Here is a 15,795-nt window from a genome sequence, read left to right on the forward strand (position 1 = left end):
CATCAGAGGCTTTTGAGCAAGTGCGACTACTACGGGAAAAGAGGTAACTCACTGCAATGGATTGCCAGCTTCCTGTAACACCGAAATCAAGAAGTGGTGGTGGATCGAAAGACCTCTGCTCTTTCTCATCTACATCAAAGACCTGTCTGAGAGTGTAACATCAACAGCCAGACTGTTTGCAGATGATTGTCTCCTCTACAGAAAAGTACGTACCCATGAGGACTCTGGGATCCTTCAGAACGACCTTGACAACCTGCAGCAGTGTGAGACCAAATGGCTGATGCAATTCAATCCGAACAAATGTGAGGTATTACGGGTCACCAACAGAAGGACGCCACTAGATACCAACTAAAGCATCAACGGGACCCGACTTGGCAGAGTCAAGTCAGCTAAGAACCTGGGAGTAAACATCAGTGACAACCTCAGCTGGTCCAATCAAATAGGAACACGTTCAAAGAAGGCAAACAACATCAATGCATTCTTGATAAGGAACACCAGCACCTGTCCAACTAAGATTAAGGAGCAATGCTACAGACAGCTAGTTAGGTCTATCGTGGAATATGCGAGTGTTATATGGGTTCCAAATTCACAAAAGGACATCAGAGATATTGATATGGTGCAGAGAAGGGCAGCACGCTTCGTCATTGGAGACTACAGAACAACCAGCAGCGTAACATCAATGCTGAGAAAACTCCAATGGACTAGTTTTGAAGAACGGATAAAGCGGGCAAAGGTCATCATGCTCTACCGCATAGTCAATGATTTAGTGGCAATACCGCCACATCCACATCTCATCACAAGAGGGCCAACCATTACAACAAGAGGAACTGTCACCTGTCCACCTGTCATTCTCCAGGTTACAAAGACACCAGCAGTCCTTCTTCCCCTCCGCCATTCGCCTGTGGAATGGCTTATCAATCCAAGGCATCTCAACAGACTCACTAGAGGTGTTTAAGAAGAGACTACAGCACACTGTGACACTGTGAGCACCACTGTTTTAACTGTATATATTGCCTACGAGATGTTTAATGGTTTTAATGGAGGCATGCTTCCCCTTGGTATGTGCCACATCTGACAATATACCAGAGGTGGTATGCAGATTATTGGGATAAGAAGGAGATCAATAGCTAGTAAAATTATGCCAAGAATAGTGAGAGACTTGACCATTGTAAAACGTATGGAAGAAAACAACGTTTTCACTAAATTTAAGTGTCCTTGAAAGTCTAGCGGAGGACTAGACCAAAGCACTCGACAACAAATCAACTGAAATCATTTATTTGGATAATTCTAAAGTTTTTGATAAAGTGTCGCATAGCAGAACTTAGCTTAAATCATATGGTTATGACGGACAAGTCTGGAAACGGATCAAAGCATACCAACAGGATCTTAAACAGCAAGTGATCATAAATGTATCAAAATCTAGCCAAACTTCTGTGACAAGTGATTGCCCCCAAGGAAGTGTTTTGGGACCAACTATATTCCTCATATACATAAATGATTTCCCGGACCAATTACTCAGACCATCAAACCTGTTTGCGAAAGACTCAAAATATTTAGGCGAGTAGAGAATCAACTAGACCAACAACTGTTACAAAAGGATCTTGACTCCGTGTGTACTTGGACGACAAATGGTTTATGAAACTAAACTCTGAAAAATGCAAGCAACTGAGAATTGGAAATTTAGAAACCCCAGCACAATACCACAATGTACGATAATTCCTTAAAATGAAACGACCATATCAGCTTTCGAAAAACTTCTTTTTATGCAACTAATAAGTGTTTTTATGTGAAGTTTCGATTACTACTGCGGTATGTACTCTGTCATCTTCATCAGACAAATGACCAGTGAAGCGTATGCACACAAATGTGTAAAATGTGTGCGAGTTGTCCACAAATCCATGTCGATTCGGCTACAATAGTTGTTATATACATTATGTACCGAAATGATTATTGGTCATAGATGTGAGAGAGTCTATGAGCCCCCTCATCTCGATTTAGAATTGCTCTCTCTCTCTCTCTCTCTCTCTCTCTCTCTCTCTCCAATACTTTGGAGTTATCCTTTTGGTGTACTAGGATATTACGAAGCGTCTTGTGGGGCTTCATGGCTGTTGCTATGCCCGCGATATATCCTCTGGATAGTTTCGGATATACCCTTTATATACAGGACGACCACCTGACCTTAGGTTTTGTTCTTAACCTTGATTGGCTTTTTCTTGTTCTTCCCTTATATTACTTTGACACTGTTTTTGTACTCGTTTTAAGGCCCATTCCGGATATGCACAGTTTACATTGCCCTAGCGATGTGATTCTGCTCTTGTATTTTGTCCTGTTGTTCTTTGACTACAGTATCACATCAGTTGAGCATTGTGCGTACGACGCCTAACTCCTGGTGCAAAGGACGGTGAGATTTGAAGTTCAGGTATTAGTCCGTATGGGTCTTTTTCTACAGACCAATACATTCACAGAAAAGACCATATCAGCTTCGGTATTAAAAGCCAACAGGATCCTAGGTATATTTTGGGAAGAAAAGACATATTAGATCATGAAAATGTGTTCAAAAGAGCACCAAATGAGCGTAACAAGAGGCAACATAAGGACATTATTTTAACGGAGGACACGTACACATGTCTACAGCAATCACTTCTGTAACAGGGTGGTAGACATCTGGAATAAATTGCCAGGCAATGTGGTTGATTCTCTAAATCCGAACACTTTTTAAGAATAGACTTAGTAAGTTTTGGAAAAACATCAGTTAAAATTCGAGGCACAGTGCTATCTGTATACCTTTTTTTTAAATTTTGATTTAAACATATTTTATTGTAATTTATATACAACGGGAGTTGGGCACAAGTTTTACAACTTATATTAAGCCCTTTCCCTACAATATATTACTACAAATTATCAAGATGGCATATAACATATATATTCACATTTGCTTTAATTGAGAGAGAGAGAGAGACAGAGACAGAGAGACAGAGACAGAGACAGAGAGAGAGACAGGGGGGGTGAAGAGAGACAGAGAGAGAGGAGAGAGAGGGAGAATGAGAGAGAGCTAGATTCGGATTAGTTAGTAAACATTAATATAAGAAGTGCAGGAAAATATACTCAAAATCTGTTAGTATCTAGAATAAATTGCTGCGTCTGTTTGGCTATTAGGGTGTTTTCTTGATACGACAATTCACTTTTACCGTATAGTAGTAGCTGCAAGTTAAGTGGAATGAAATCATTTAATTTGCGGTAGAGTTTAATTCTCTGATCTACATAATTATTGCAAGTAAAAAAGAAGTGATATGTATCTTCGATAGGATGTCCACATTGACAGTGCTGAAAATCTATTAAATTAGCATGAAATAAGTGATTGTTTAAGGTACTAGAGTTATTTCTCAATCTGGTGTGTAAAATATTACTTTTTCGATCACCAAGGAGATAATATATAGGGACTTCTGAAGTATTAAGCCTGCGAAGAGTGTCTTTAAAAGCTGTATATGAAACGCTGTGTCTTATATTAAGGTCTAATTTGTATACCTGATAATACTTCTCCTTATTCAAGCGCACCGGAAGTGTAAATACAATCAAAGTTTTAACTGTATCAAAATGCGCCCAACGAAGCTATAAGGCTTACCATTTGTGTCTACAACTATATGAACTATATATTTAGATACAGTATATTACAATACGGGAGAGACGTGGTAATGTATTCATGGTTCAAAAATTTGGCATTATACGGAAATGGAAATGGTGGTCCGGAAGGTAAATGGTGGTCCGGAAGGTAGACAGCGTCGACACTGCTCATTTGTGTAGTTTTAGGCCTGGCGCTATCAACTTAAACGGGTCTGCTGTATGTTAAACTCAACCTAACTTGTAACAATGAAACTCTGGCTTCCACCAAGTCTCGCTGTCACCTCGGAGTTTCCTCAGTAGTAAATGTCAATGGCATGCTCATGTTCAACAAATTATCACTTGTATAAAACATCTCAACTCTTGAGATTTCCTCAAGTCTAAGATTTCCCATAGACAATACATTGATTGAGATTTTCCTTAACTTTGAGATGTTTTATACAAGTGGGCCAAGCCAACTTCCAAAGTAGCCGCCCTAAAACATTAAGTACTATATATACATCGTTTATCATACCAACTCTTGCATATATGCATCATGTGTCTGGGATGGTTGTTTTGATGAACTGACAAATGCCTTGGAAAGGGTACAACGAGAAGCTTCCGGAGTTCCTCTGTAGCCTCTTGCGAGGCTCTTTACCTTGCAACTGGGTGGACTCCTTTGAAATCTAGAAGATAAAAATCTAAACTTTCTACCTTTCATAAGATCTCCATTGTTTGCTTCCTTTTAAAATACATGATCGTCATCATAATCTTCATAACCCAAATAACTACCAAATTCCAAGATGTAGATTAGATGTGTTCAAAAAGTTGTTTATCCCCTTACAAAAGGCTTATGGAAGTTATGCACAAACTATTGTATTCACTTCTGCTTTTAATATGAAAGTATCACTTATGCCACGCGGTTTACCAGCATAATTGAATGCCGGGAACCGATATCTTTAGGCCCTTTTAGCAAGAATTAGGAATAACTGTAGTTGTCCTAAAAGTGATGTCTTTCGCGTAGGTAATTGCTTATCTCCGACCTGTCACTGTGATAATAATAAATATGCGTATCGCTATTTATATCTGTTCTAAATTTTCAAATATTCGAACAGGGTTATTATATGCCCTTGTGAACGTTAGTATACGGCCCAACCCTCTCGATACCGTTCTGAGGTGATGCTGAACTTCCATTCCAAACTGATGTCGATATTGTTCTCGCTGTACAGTCTTATATAAACTCTACAAAAGGTTTGAAACAACTTAGTGGACAACCAATGCAACCTTGACATCTCTAACCCCTTTTTTTACTCCTTTCTCTTTCTGTTTTACATATCAATTGTTAAGTACAATGTACGTGGTATTTGTACTTGTTGTATGTTGTATTGTTGCGAGAGGGCCTAGTAAGTTGTAAGAACTTGTGCCCAATCCCTCTGACTTTACATGATCAGTGTCAATAAACTATGTTTGGATCTTTTCTCTCTTTGGGAGAGGGCCTAGTAAGTTGTAAGAACTTGTGCCCAATCCCTCTGACTATTCAGTGTTAATAAAATATGTTTGAATGATGACTTACATGTATATATAGCTCTGATCTAATTCCGCGATGAAGCTATTCATTTTGGCGGGAAATCGTGTAAGTTTTAATTTTGATTTTACTTTTATGTAGCGAACACAATATGTCGGCGTTAGACAAACAAGCATTATAAACAGAAAGTTAGGCTATTTATGGCCAAAAATACCCAATTAACATCGACAAAATGTCAACTGTAAAAAAAATGCCTCCTGGAAATCTCCCACACAAATTATATGTATTTCGTGGAAACCCTACTTTCTGTTTGCATGCACTATACACACCCATGATGGCCGTTTCTTGTGCATTGCATATCTCAGTAATTACTATTTTTAGCTATTACATATTATGTGTTTTTAACTCGCCACAAAGCAAGGATAGGAATTTTACGACTTAAAGTTGTGTTGCTGATACCTTCTGACACATTTATTAAGATGGAATCACTTAATTGGCCATGCCAGAGACGTGTATGTTACATATATACCGCGTCTCGAGCTCGCGCCACGTGAAATAGCCGACGAAGGACAACAGTTACGTACATGTAGCCATCAATGTGTGTACGTTTGTTTCGATGAAGTTGTACAAAGTTCTATTTTTCAGAAACAGGAACAGATAAGTAAATGATATATTAAAGCACGGACTTAGATAACACCCTCTAATCTAATTCCGTGATTAAATATACTGTCAAAAAATTAGATTGACCAAGTTTCACAAAGATAGAATGCAGTAGAGGGCCATCCATATTCATGTACTGCTGATGTATGAATAGTGTTTTGTATACTTGCCATCCATTTTGTCACCCATTTGTTGTCATACTGAATTGTTGTACTTTGACCTCTTGTTATACATAGTCATATACAAAGTATCAGAGGAAACCGATAAACTTGAAACCTGTGAAAAATGCGTAACACAAGAATGGCAATGTACCCATCCAACCACTGCCAACACGTGCACTGACATTGTAAACTCCAGGGCTAAAGGGCATTCCTGGAAAAGCTGTAGTTTGCTAATGAGGCAGTGTCCCCCCTCTTATAGCTTGACTTGTTACAGAATTAACAATAATTAAATTTTGATTACTTATATGTACCTACTTGTGAAATGATCAGCATTAATCAATATCACGGGATTAGATTAGATCTGAAGTCTGTGTCAATATTGAGTACACTTCTGTCACTAGCTTGTAAAAAGATCAGCAATAAATAATTTGAATACTTTCTAATGCTTACAAGTTAAAGGATTTTCAAATAATGATTCTTTATAAGCAGTATTGTAAGTCACCTAACTAAAATATTTTTTTAATCAGGCCCAAATTTGATGGAACACAATGGAAGGTTTCAGTGTTTAGTCACAGTGTCAATGGCGCTAACGTTGGTAAGTTCTACAAATTACAAAAAAAAAATCCCCAGCACTTTAAATAGATATTTAGTATGACTAATACAATCAAAAGCTTTTATTTATAATACAGTTTTATTTATTATCCTTCAAATCATCTTTATCAATAACATCAATATTACCTTAATTGTGTTTATAGTCAATCTAACTCAAAAATATAACGAATATGGAAAACTGCAGTTTTTTTTATCAAGATGGGGGTGGGGNTTAGTTATATCATAGGGGAATTCAATGTCTCCTGTTTTTTTTAAACAGATCTACAACACCAACGCCAAGACATGTGATTTGTAAGTACATACCCCATATGTATAACCAGAGATTTTCTCCATGGTATTACAAGTACCTGGTTAACATAATTTCTGTAAATAACCTCACCTTGATAAGACAAAAAGAAGTTGAAAATTACTCTCTGCCAGTCCCTGGTGTACTTTTGCGACTTTTATCATTTACCGGGTACTTGTTTCAGAAAAAAACAGCAAGATGTTGTAAAAGATTTTTTTGCTATTTAAAATAAATTCATTAACTGGTTTGAAGTTATATATTTTGTTGCGAGAGGTGTGTATGTTTTACTAGGTGAACTCTGGGTGTCAACCTTGACACTCCTCCACATAATATTGTCTAGGATGATAACATGTATGAAACTGAAAAAGAAAAAATAAGTAAAATATTCTTTATATATCTTTATACATCTTCATGATATTCTACATATTGATATAATATACCTTATAACAGGTTGGGAACTGTCTCAACTTTTCAAGATGGTCTCGACAAATCGAGATACGCCTGGTTGACAGAGAAAAAATGTCTCTGTAAACAGAGATAAACTGAAGCGGAAGTACAAAAACTGCCCGTTAAGATTTATTACAAAAATTTGCATCATTTTAAATATAGACTGAAATATTAACATAAGGTTTGTTTGTAGGATCTTAAAAATCCTACTCCTTCATAATGGGTCTTGCATATCCTTAAGCCAAAGGAACTATTTCAATTCTTAAATGTACTTCTTCTAAACTACCAAAAAGCATGCAATCAGGATATTTAGTCAGTAACATGTGGGGTAAAGGGCTATTAAGTTTGCTCAAATGTGACTCTGACCAATTTTCAAGGTCATAGGATGTCAAATGAGTTAAAGCATTTTATCGACTTCTGATGAATAATTAAAAGACCTAGGGCATGACATTTGGTCTGTAGCATGCTTTAATGAAGTTATTAATTTTGGTGACCTTGACCCATTTTTTGAATAACCAAGTGTCATAGGATTATGCTATTTGGCTTTAGCTTGTTTGATTGCAGGTTAGTAAAGTAATTGTTTCCGAATGAATGAACGAGACCAACTTTGAAGGTCTCGTGAGTAAAATAGGTTGAAATCTTCCAACAAAGACACCAAAGGGTGTAGAGCGCAAAAGATCCATAATGTGAAGAGTAATACTGATGTCAGATAATTTGACCTTGAACCACTTTGAAATTAACAGATGAGATGTGAGATAAAAACAGGTGAGTGTTATAGGCCTACTGGACCACAGGCAACTAATTATAAGTGAACAATGGCTTGTGACTTACAGTTCTACTTGTTTTTTAAGGTATGCAAGATTTATGTCCAGTAGCGGTGAGGTTAGTCAGTACTGCTACAAATGTGTAGGTGACATCAATGATGATTACTACCTCAGGGATTGTGTTAATCCAAACTGCCATGACCCAAAGTTTGAGATCATTGAAAATGGCAACTTGTCATTCTACAAGTGCTGGACAAGTTGTGGTGGACCACCCATGGGTAAGCATTGTTGTCTTTGTAGAACATAGCATATCAGGAATATTCTGTATTATTTAACCAAAAATATATCTAATTTATCACAAAATATCTAAAATGTGTTACACAAAGTGATTTTTATTTAAGTTGTGCGGGTAAATTTGATTAAAGGCAAAAAACAACAAATAGGATTCATAGTTTCATACAAAATGAGTGAAAAATTGAAGAAAAAAAAATACAATTGCTTTCTCTTTATTTTCTTTACATATATATTATACACATTTTGATCCAGATGAGATTTGTTGCAGATATCTCCCTTCAAATACAGAAAAAAAATCAGATTTTTTTGCAGAGGGAATTTTTTTGCACAATATCACAGTTATTACAGTTACACGAACATACTTGAAGTTGCAAATCGGTGGTGATAGCTTCAGGGAAATTGCTTAAAATGCATACATTACATGCAAGATCTATTTAAAAGGTTGGTAAGTATTTGATCAATGGTAAAATAAAACAATTTGTATTTTTTTTTCAGCCTGCGAACCCCTAGTGTCCTATGATAATGGGGGGTACCTCTGTAGTGAGGACATAGAACGAAACTTAACCCCAAGGAAGTTTCTAGCCTGTCAGACCTGTCACGCAGCCTGTTCCCATGGTTACCATCTGAAGCAACCAGTGACAAATACATGTTTGAGGAGAAACTCCACACACATAGGATGGAACGCCACTGAAGTCAAGCCATCCTGTATCAGCATAACACAAAGTAGGTATATAGTGGGACTACCCAGGAGATAGGATTTACCTCTCCTGCCCAAAAGGCAATTCTCAGCTTTTATGTCATTGCAAGCTAAGGCATCTATCATTTGTTGGTCCCTCTTCCTACATTTTTAGCTCCCTATTTGAAGATAAGTGGGTAAATGTAGTCAGATAGGTGTTGGCATTGGTTATAGTTTAGATGCAAGTATTGAAAGTCACTAATATTACTAGAAATATTCAGATGCTAATATTTCCTATTTATACCCCCGCTTCGACGAAGTCGGGGGTATATAATGTTTGCTTCGTCCATACTATTTTACCTACAGTCATGAATCTTGGTTTGTGGCTACATGCATGTAAGGCGGTGTGTCGGGTACAACATGTAGGTCACAGTGACCTCTACCGTGACCTCTGACCTACATAATGTTGTCTCTGTCCATCCGAAAGGTTTCTTGAGCATATCTCCCGTACTATTTCACCTACGGTTATGAATCTTGCTTTGTGGTTACATGCATGTAAGGCGGTGTGTCGCTTACCATATGTAGGTTTCAGTGACCTCTACCGTGACCTCTGACCTACATATTGTCGTCTCTGTCCATCCGAAAGGTTTCTGGAGCATATCTCCCGTACTATTTCACCTACGGTTATGAATCTTGGTTTGTGGGTACATGCATAGAAGGCGGTGTGTCGGGTACAACATGTAGGTCACAGTGACCTCTACCGTGATCTCTGACCTACATATTGTCGTCTCTGTCCATCCGAAAGGTTTCTTGAGCATATATCCCATACTATTTCACCTACGGTTATGATCTTGGTTTGTGGGTACATGCATGTAAGGCGGTGTGTCGTTACCATATGTAGGTCACTGTGATCTCTACCGTGACCTCTGACCTACATCATGTTGTCAGAAAGGTTTCCTGAGGATATCTCCCGTACTATTTCACCTACGGTTATGAATCTTAGTTTGTGGGTACATGCATGGAAGGCGGCATGTCGCGAACCATATGTAGGTCACTGTGACCTCTTACCTACATAATTTCGTCTCCGTCCGTCGGAAAGGTTTCCGGAGCATAGCTCCCGTACTATTTCACCCATGGTTATGAATTTTGGTTTGTGGGTACATGCATGGAAGGCAGTGTGTCGCTTACCATATGTCGGTCACTGTGACCTATACCATGACCTCTGACCTACGTAACATGAGTCTCGCATCATATAAACTCTTCACTTGATTCTTCCAATTCACATGCCCATTACTCCCACCAATTCCTGATCAATCAAAGAGGGGGTATCCACGAAGGCCCCCCTTCAAGTTACATCTAGTTTTGACTTCAATAGCTTTTTTTGCCAAAATGTACAGGTTAAGATTTAGGCCAATGTGTTGCAATCTATTAAGATTACATGGAATTGTTTGTACATATACTAGGATACTGATATTTGGTATAGAGGTTTGACCCTCATGGGTTCAACATTCTTGTAGGGTGGTAAAAACTATAGATGTTGTTTTTTTGAACTTTACAATATTTTTCACCTGTTTCGGACTTAACCTTTTTGCAAGAATTTACAGGTCAATGTTTTGGTTCAAGTGTAAAAATTGATTAATATATTCATTTAAAGCATAGTTTATAAGTGTGAATGTCCACCCTAGGGGAAAAAATACTTTTCAATTGCATCTTTTGAGATGCTCTTTCAGGTGTTAGCATTAGATCTTCGAAAATAGGAATAGTTTAGAAAATTAATGTGTTGTAAATTAAAAGCTCAATTTTAGGGTTCAAAATCTAGAGTCTTCCTCCAATGTAGGGAGATAGGGATGTATGGGCTGATGCAGGGTTAGTGAAACAGACAAATACAGTTAAGCAATTTACAACATATTAAGATACAGGTAATTCTATTGATATTTACTAACTTAAAATATATTACGAATAGGCAGGCTATGCTGTGTTTAAAACAGCTCTTGTTCTTTAAACAGCATTCATCTAAAGAACCAAGAAGCCTTGAGTCACTTTATTTGATCTGTATCATGCTTGGATGAAGGGCTATTAAGTATGGTCAAACATTACCTACTTTCAGGATCACGTTGGTCAAATGTGTTGAAATCTTAAAACAACGTCTGTATACCCAAGGTACCGAGGTCATGGTGTTAAGCTAGCATGCAGGGATGAAAGGCTATCACGTTTAATGAGCCATTTTCAATGTCACAGTGGTCAAATACTTATGTGTTTAAAGTTTTAAACAGATTTTTCAAATAACCAAGAGGCCAAGGGTGGTGATATTTAGCCAGTCTTAGAAATAGAGCTGTCACGTTTGTTCATGTAAATGTGACCAACTTTCAAGGTCACAGGTCGAATTTGTTGAAAAATTTAAATTACTTCTTCTTAATAACCAAATGATATTTGGTATATAGCATTCTGGGAAAGAGGTCTATCCTGTAGTTTGTGTAAATGAACATGATATCCAGTCTTTGAGAAATCACATCACTGAGTACCAGGTCAGCCATGGAGGTCCTATTGGGCCTGCTGTTAGACACAGTCATGTCAGATTTATATTTTGTACTGTGAGGACTAAAAAGCAATGTACCGCCATACCTGCTCACTCATGTGGCCACTTCTATCAAGAGACCAACTGTATCTACTTTCGATATTTCCTATTGTAGGGATTTTATCGTGAACTGAACCTTCATTAAGAAGCTCCTGTGTCAAAGTGTCAAAGTATCAGTTTTAGACTTCCGGGGGGGGGGGGGGGGGGTCTCGTAATACAGGTCTAACTGTAAAAACACTATTGTGACCTTTTCATTTAAGATTCTTATCACACTACCCCTAAAGACAAACTTGAACTCTTCAAATTCAAAGGTTGGTAATGTTCATTATAAAAGTAAAGGGGTGAATGAGTTAAGTGTCTCTAAGACAATATTGAAGAATTATTTTACAATTAGCAAAAACATTATGACCATATATGTGAATACAGTCTGTGGTGCTCCTGACATCCTGGGTGTGACCTTGGAGGGTTGTGTGACCTACGATGACTTTGACTCCTCCACCAAACAGTATTCGTACCACCAGGAGTGTACAGCCAGGTGCCAACCTGGTCTATATCAGGTGTCTAATACCAACACCTCTTGTGGAGAAAATGGAGTCTGGAGTGACCTAGATAGAATGGAGAAGATGTGTGTCGATCCCTCGCTAGGTGAGTTGACCAAACAGTTTGTTACGGCTTTGGAATAAGTTCAACCTCTTTGAACAAAGAACACAGAGTTTGATTTCACTTTAACCTTCATCATGTTGTAAATCATTTTATAGGGTCCCCTGGAACCGATGCAGATGCCCTGTAGTAACATAATGTCCAATACTCCAGGTGCCCTATAGTAACATAGTGTCCAATACTCCAGGTGCCCTGTAGTATCTTAGTGTCCAATACTCAAGGTGCCTTGTAGTATCATAGTGTCAAATACTTCAGGTGTCCTATAGTAACGTAGTGTCCAATACTCCAGGTGCCCTGTAGTATCATAGTGTCCAATACTCAAGGTGCCTTGTAGTATCATAGTGTCAAATACTCCAGGTGTCCTATAGTAACGTAGTGTCCAATACTCAAGGTGCCCTGTAGAATCATAGTGTCCAATACTCCAGGTGCCCTATAGTATCATAGTGTCAAATACTCCAGGTGCCCTGTAGAATCATAGTGTCCAATACTCCAGGTGCCCTGTAGAATCATAGTGTCCAATACTCCAGGTGCCCTGTAGTATCATAGTGTCCAATACTCCAGGTGCCCTGTAGTATCATAGTGTCCAATACTCCAGGTGCCCTGTAGTATCATAGTGTCCAATACTCCAGGTGCCCTGTAGTATCATAGTGTCCAATACTCCAGGTGCCCTGTAGTATCATAGTGTCCAATACTCCAGGTGCCCTGTAGTATCATAGTGTCCAATACTCCAGGTGCCCTGTAGTATCATAGTGTCCAATACTCCAGGTGCCCTGTAGTATCATAGTGTCCAATACTCCAGGTGCCCTGTAGTATCATAGTGTCCAATACTCCAGGTGCCCTGTAGTATCATAGTGTCCAATACTCCAGGTGCCCTGTAGTATCATAGTGTCCAATACTCCAGGTGCCCTGTAGTATCATAGTGTCCAATACTCCAGGTGCCCTGTAGTATCATAGTGTCCAATACTCCAGGTGCCCTGTAGTATCATAGTGTCCAATACTCCAGGTGCCCTGTAGTATCATAGTGTCCAATACTCCAGGTGCCCTGTAGTATCATAGTGTCCAATACTCCAGGTGCCCTGTAGTATCATAGTGTCCAATACTCCAGGTGCCCTGTAGTATCATAGTGTCCAATACTCCAGGTGCCCTGTAGTATCATAGTGTCCAATACTCCAGGTGCCCTGTAGTATCATAGTGTCCAATACTCCAGGTGCCCTGTAGTATCATAGTGTCCAATACTCCAGGTGCCCTGTAGTATCATAGTGTCCAATACTCCAGGTGCCCTGTAGTATCATAGTGTCCAATACTCCAGGTGCCCTGTAGTATCATAGTGTCCAATACTCCAGGTGCCCTGTAGTAACATAGTGTCCAATACTCCAGGTGCCCTGTAGTATCATAGTGTCCAATACTCCAGGTGCCCTGTAGTATCATAGTGTCCAATACTCCAGGTGCCCTGTAGTATCATAGTGTCCAATACTCCAGGTGCCCTGTAGTATCATAGTGTCCAATACTCCAGGTGCCCTGTAGTATCATAGTGTCCAATACTCCAGGTGCCCTGTAGTATCATAGTGTCCAATACTCCAGGTGCCCTGTAGTATCATAGTGTCCAATACTCCAGGTGCCCTGTAGTATCATAGTGTCCAATACTCCAGGTGCCCTGTAGTATCATAGTGTCCAATACTCCAGGTGCCCTGTAGTATCATAGTGTCCAATACTCCAGGTGCCCTGTAGTATCATAGTGTCCAATACTCCAGGTGCCCTGTAGTATCATAGTGTCCAATACTCCAGGTGCCCTGTAGTATCATAGTGTCCAATACTCCAGGTGCCCTGTAGTATCATAGTGTCCAATACTCCAGGTGCCCTGTAGTATCATAGTGTCCAATACTCCAGGTGCCCTGTAGTATCATAGTGTCCAATACTCCAGGTGCCCTGTAGTATCATAGTGTCCAATACTCCAGGTGCCCTGTAGTATCATAGTGTCCAATACTCCAGGTGCCCTGTAGTATCATAGTGTCCAATACTCCAGGTGCCCTGTAGTATCATAGTGTCCAATACTCCAGGTGCCCTGTAGTATCATAGTGTCCAATACTCCAGGTGCCCTGTAGTATCATAGTGTCCAATACTCCAGGTGCCCTGTAGTATCATAGTGTCCAATACTCCAGGTGCCCTGTAGTATCATAGTGTCCAATACTCCAGGTGCCCTGTAGTATCATAGTGTCCAATACTCCAGGTGCCCTGTAGTATCATAGTGTCCAATACTCCAGGTGCCCTGTAGTATCATAGTGTCCAATACTCCAGGTGCCCTGTAGTATCATAGTGTCCAATACTCCAGGTGCCCTGTAGTATCATAGTGTCCAATACTCCAGGTGCCCTGTAGTATCATAGTGTCCAATACTCCAGGTGCCCTGTAGTATCATAGTGTCCAATACTCCAGGTGCCCTGTAGTATCATAGTGTCCAATACTCCAGGTGCCCTGTAGTATCATAGTGTCCAATACTCCAGGTGCCCTGTAGTATCATAGTGTCCAATACTCCAGGTGTCCTATAGTAACATAGTGTCCAATACTCCAGGTGCCCTGTAGTATCATAGTGTCCAATACTCCAGGTGTCCTATAGTAACATAGTGTCCAATACTCCAGGTACCCTATAGAATCATAGTGTCCAATACTCCAGGTGTCCTATAGAATCATAGTGTCCAATACTCCAGGTGTCCTGTAGAATCATCGTGTCCAATACTCCAGGTGTCCTATAGTAACATAGTGTCCAATCCTCCAGGTACCCTATAGAATCATAGTGTCCAATACTTCAGGTGTCCTATAGAATCATAGTGTCCAATACTCCAGGTACCCTATAGAATCATAGGGTCCAATACTCCAGGTGTCCTATAGAATCATAGTCTCCAATACTCCAGGTGTCCTGTAGAATCATAGTGTCCAATACTCCAGGTGTCCTATAATAACATAGTGTCCAATACTCCAGGTACCCTATAGTGTCCTATAGTAACATAGTGTCCAATACTCCAGGTGCCCTATAGTAACATAGTGACCAATACTCCAGGTGCCCCATAGAATCATAGTGTCCAATACTCCAGATGCCCTATAGTAACATAGTGTCCAATACTCCAGGTGTCCTATAGTATCGTAGTGTCCAATACTCTATAGTAACATAGAGTCCAATACTCCAGGCGTCCTATAGTGTCCTATAGTAACATATTGTCCAATACTCCAGGCGGCCTATAGTAACATAGTGTCGAATACTCCAGGTGCCCTATTGTAACATAGTGACCAATACACCAGGTGCCCTATAGAATCATTGTGCCCAATACTCAAGGTGCCCTGGAGAATCATAGTGGCCAATACTTCAGGTGCACTGTAGTATCATAGTGTCCAACACTCCAGGTGCCCTATAGTATCTTAGTGTCCAATACTCCAGGTGCCCTATAGAATCATTGTGTCCAATACTCAAGGTGCCCTGTAGAATCATAGTGTCCAATACTTCAGGTGTCCTATAGTAACATAGTGTCCAATACTCCAGGTGTCCTA

At 39.4% G+C, this 15,795-nt stretch overlaps 1 protein-coding gene across 6 annotated transcripts in view; it reads left to right on the forward strand.

The window, feature by feature from the left end:
• The first annotated feature begins 5,465 nt into the window (after window positions 1-5,465).
• The window catches only part of LOC110458672, a 27,458-nt gene continuing 17,128 nt past the window's right edge, over window positions 5,466-15,795 (forward strand). For 2 of the 6 annotated variants that reach the window (XM_021510501.1, XM_021510505.1), the window contains exons 1-6: window positions 5,466-5,724; window positions 6,471-6,538; window positions 6,815-6,846; window positions 8,140-8,330; window positions 8,842-9,069; window positions 12,024-12,242. In XM_021510501.1, the coding sequence (XP_021366176.1) occupies window positions 6,482-6,538; window positions 6,815-6,846; window positions 8,140-8,330; window positions 8,842-9,069; window positions 12,024-12,242 (727 nt within the window). In that variant the 5' untranslated portion in view covers window positions 5,466-5,724; window positions 6,471-6,481. Of the gene's footprint in view, window positions 5,784-6,470; window positions 6,539-6,814; window positions 6,847-8,139; window positions 8,331-8,841; window positions 9,070-12,023; window positions 12,243-15,795 lie in introns of all 6 variants that reach the window. The other 4 variants (XM_021510504.1, XM_021510503.1, XM_021510506.1 and 1 more) reach the window with 4 other exon arrangements.

This window comes from Mizuhopecten yessoensis, unplaced genomic scaffold (genome assembly GCF_002113885.1).
Source record: "Mizuhopecten yessoensis strain PY_sf001 unplaced genomic scaffold, ASM211388v2 scaffold9685, whole genome shotgun sequence".
Taxonomy (NCBI): domain Eukaryota; kingdom Metazoa; phylum Mollusca; class Bivalvia; order Pectinida; family Pectinidae; genus Mizuhopecten; species Mizuhopecten yessoensis.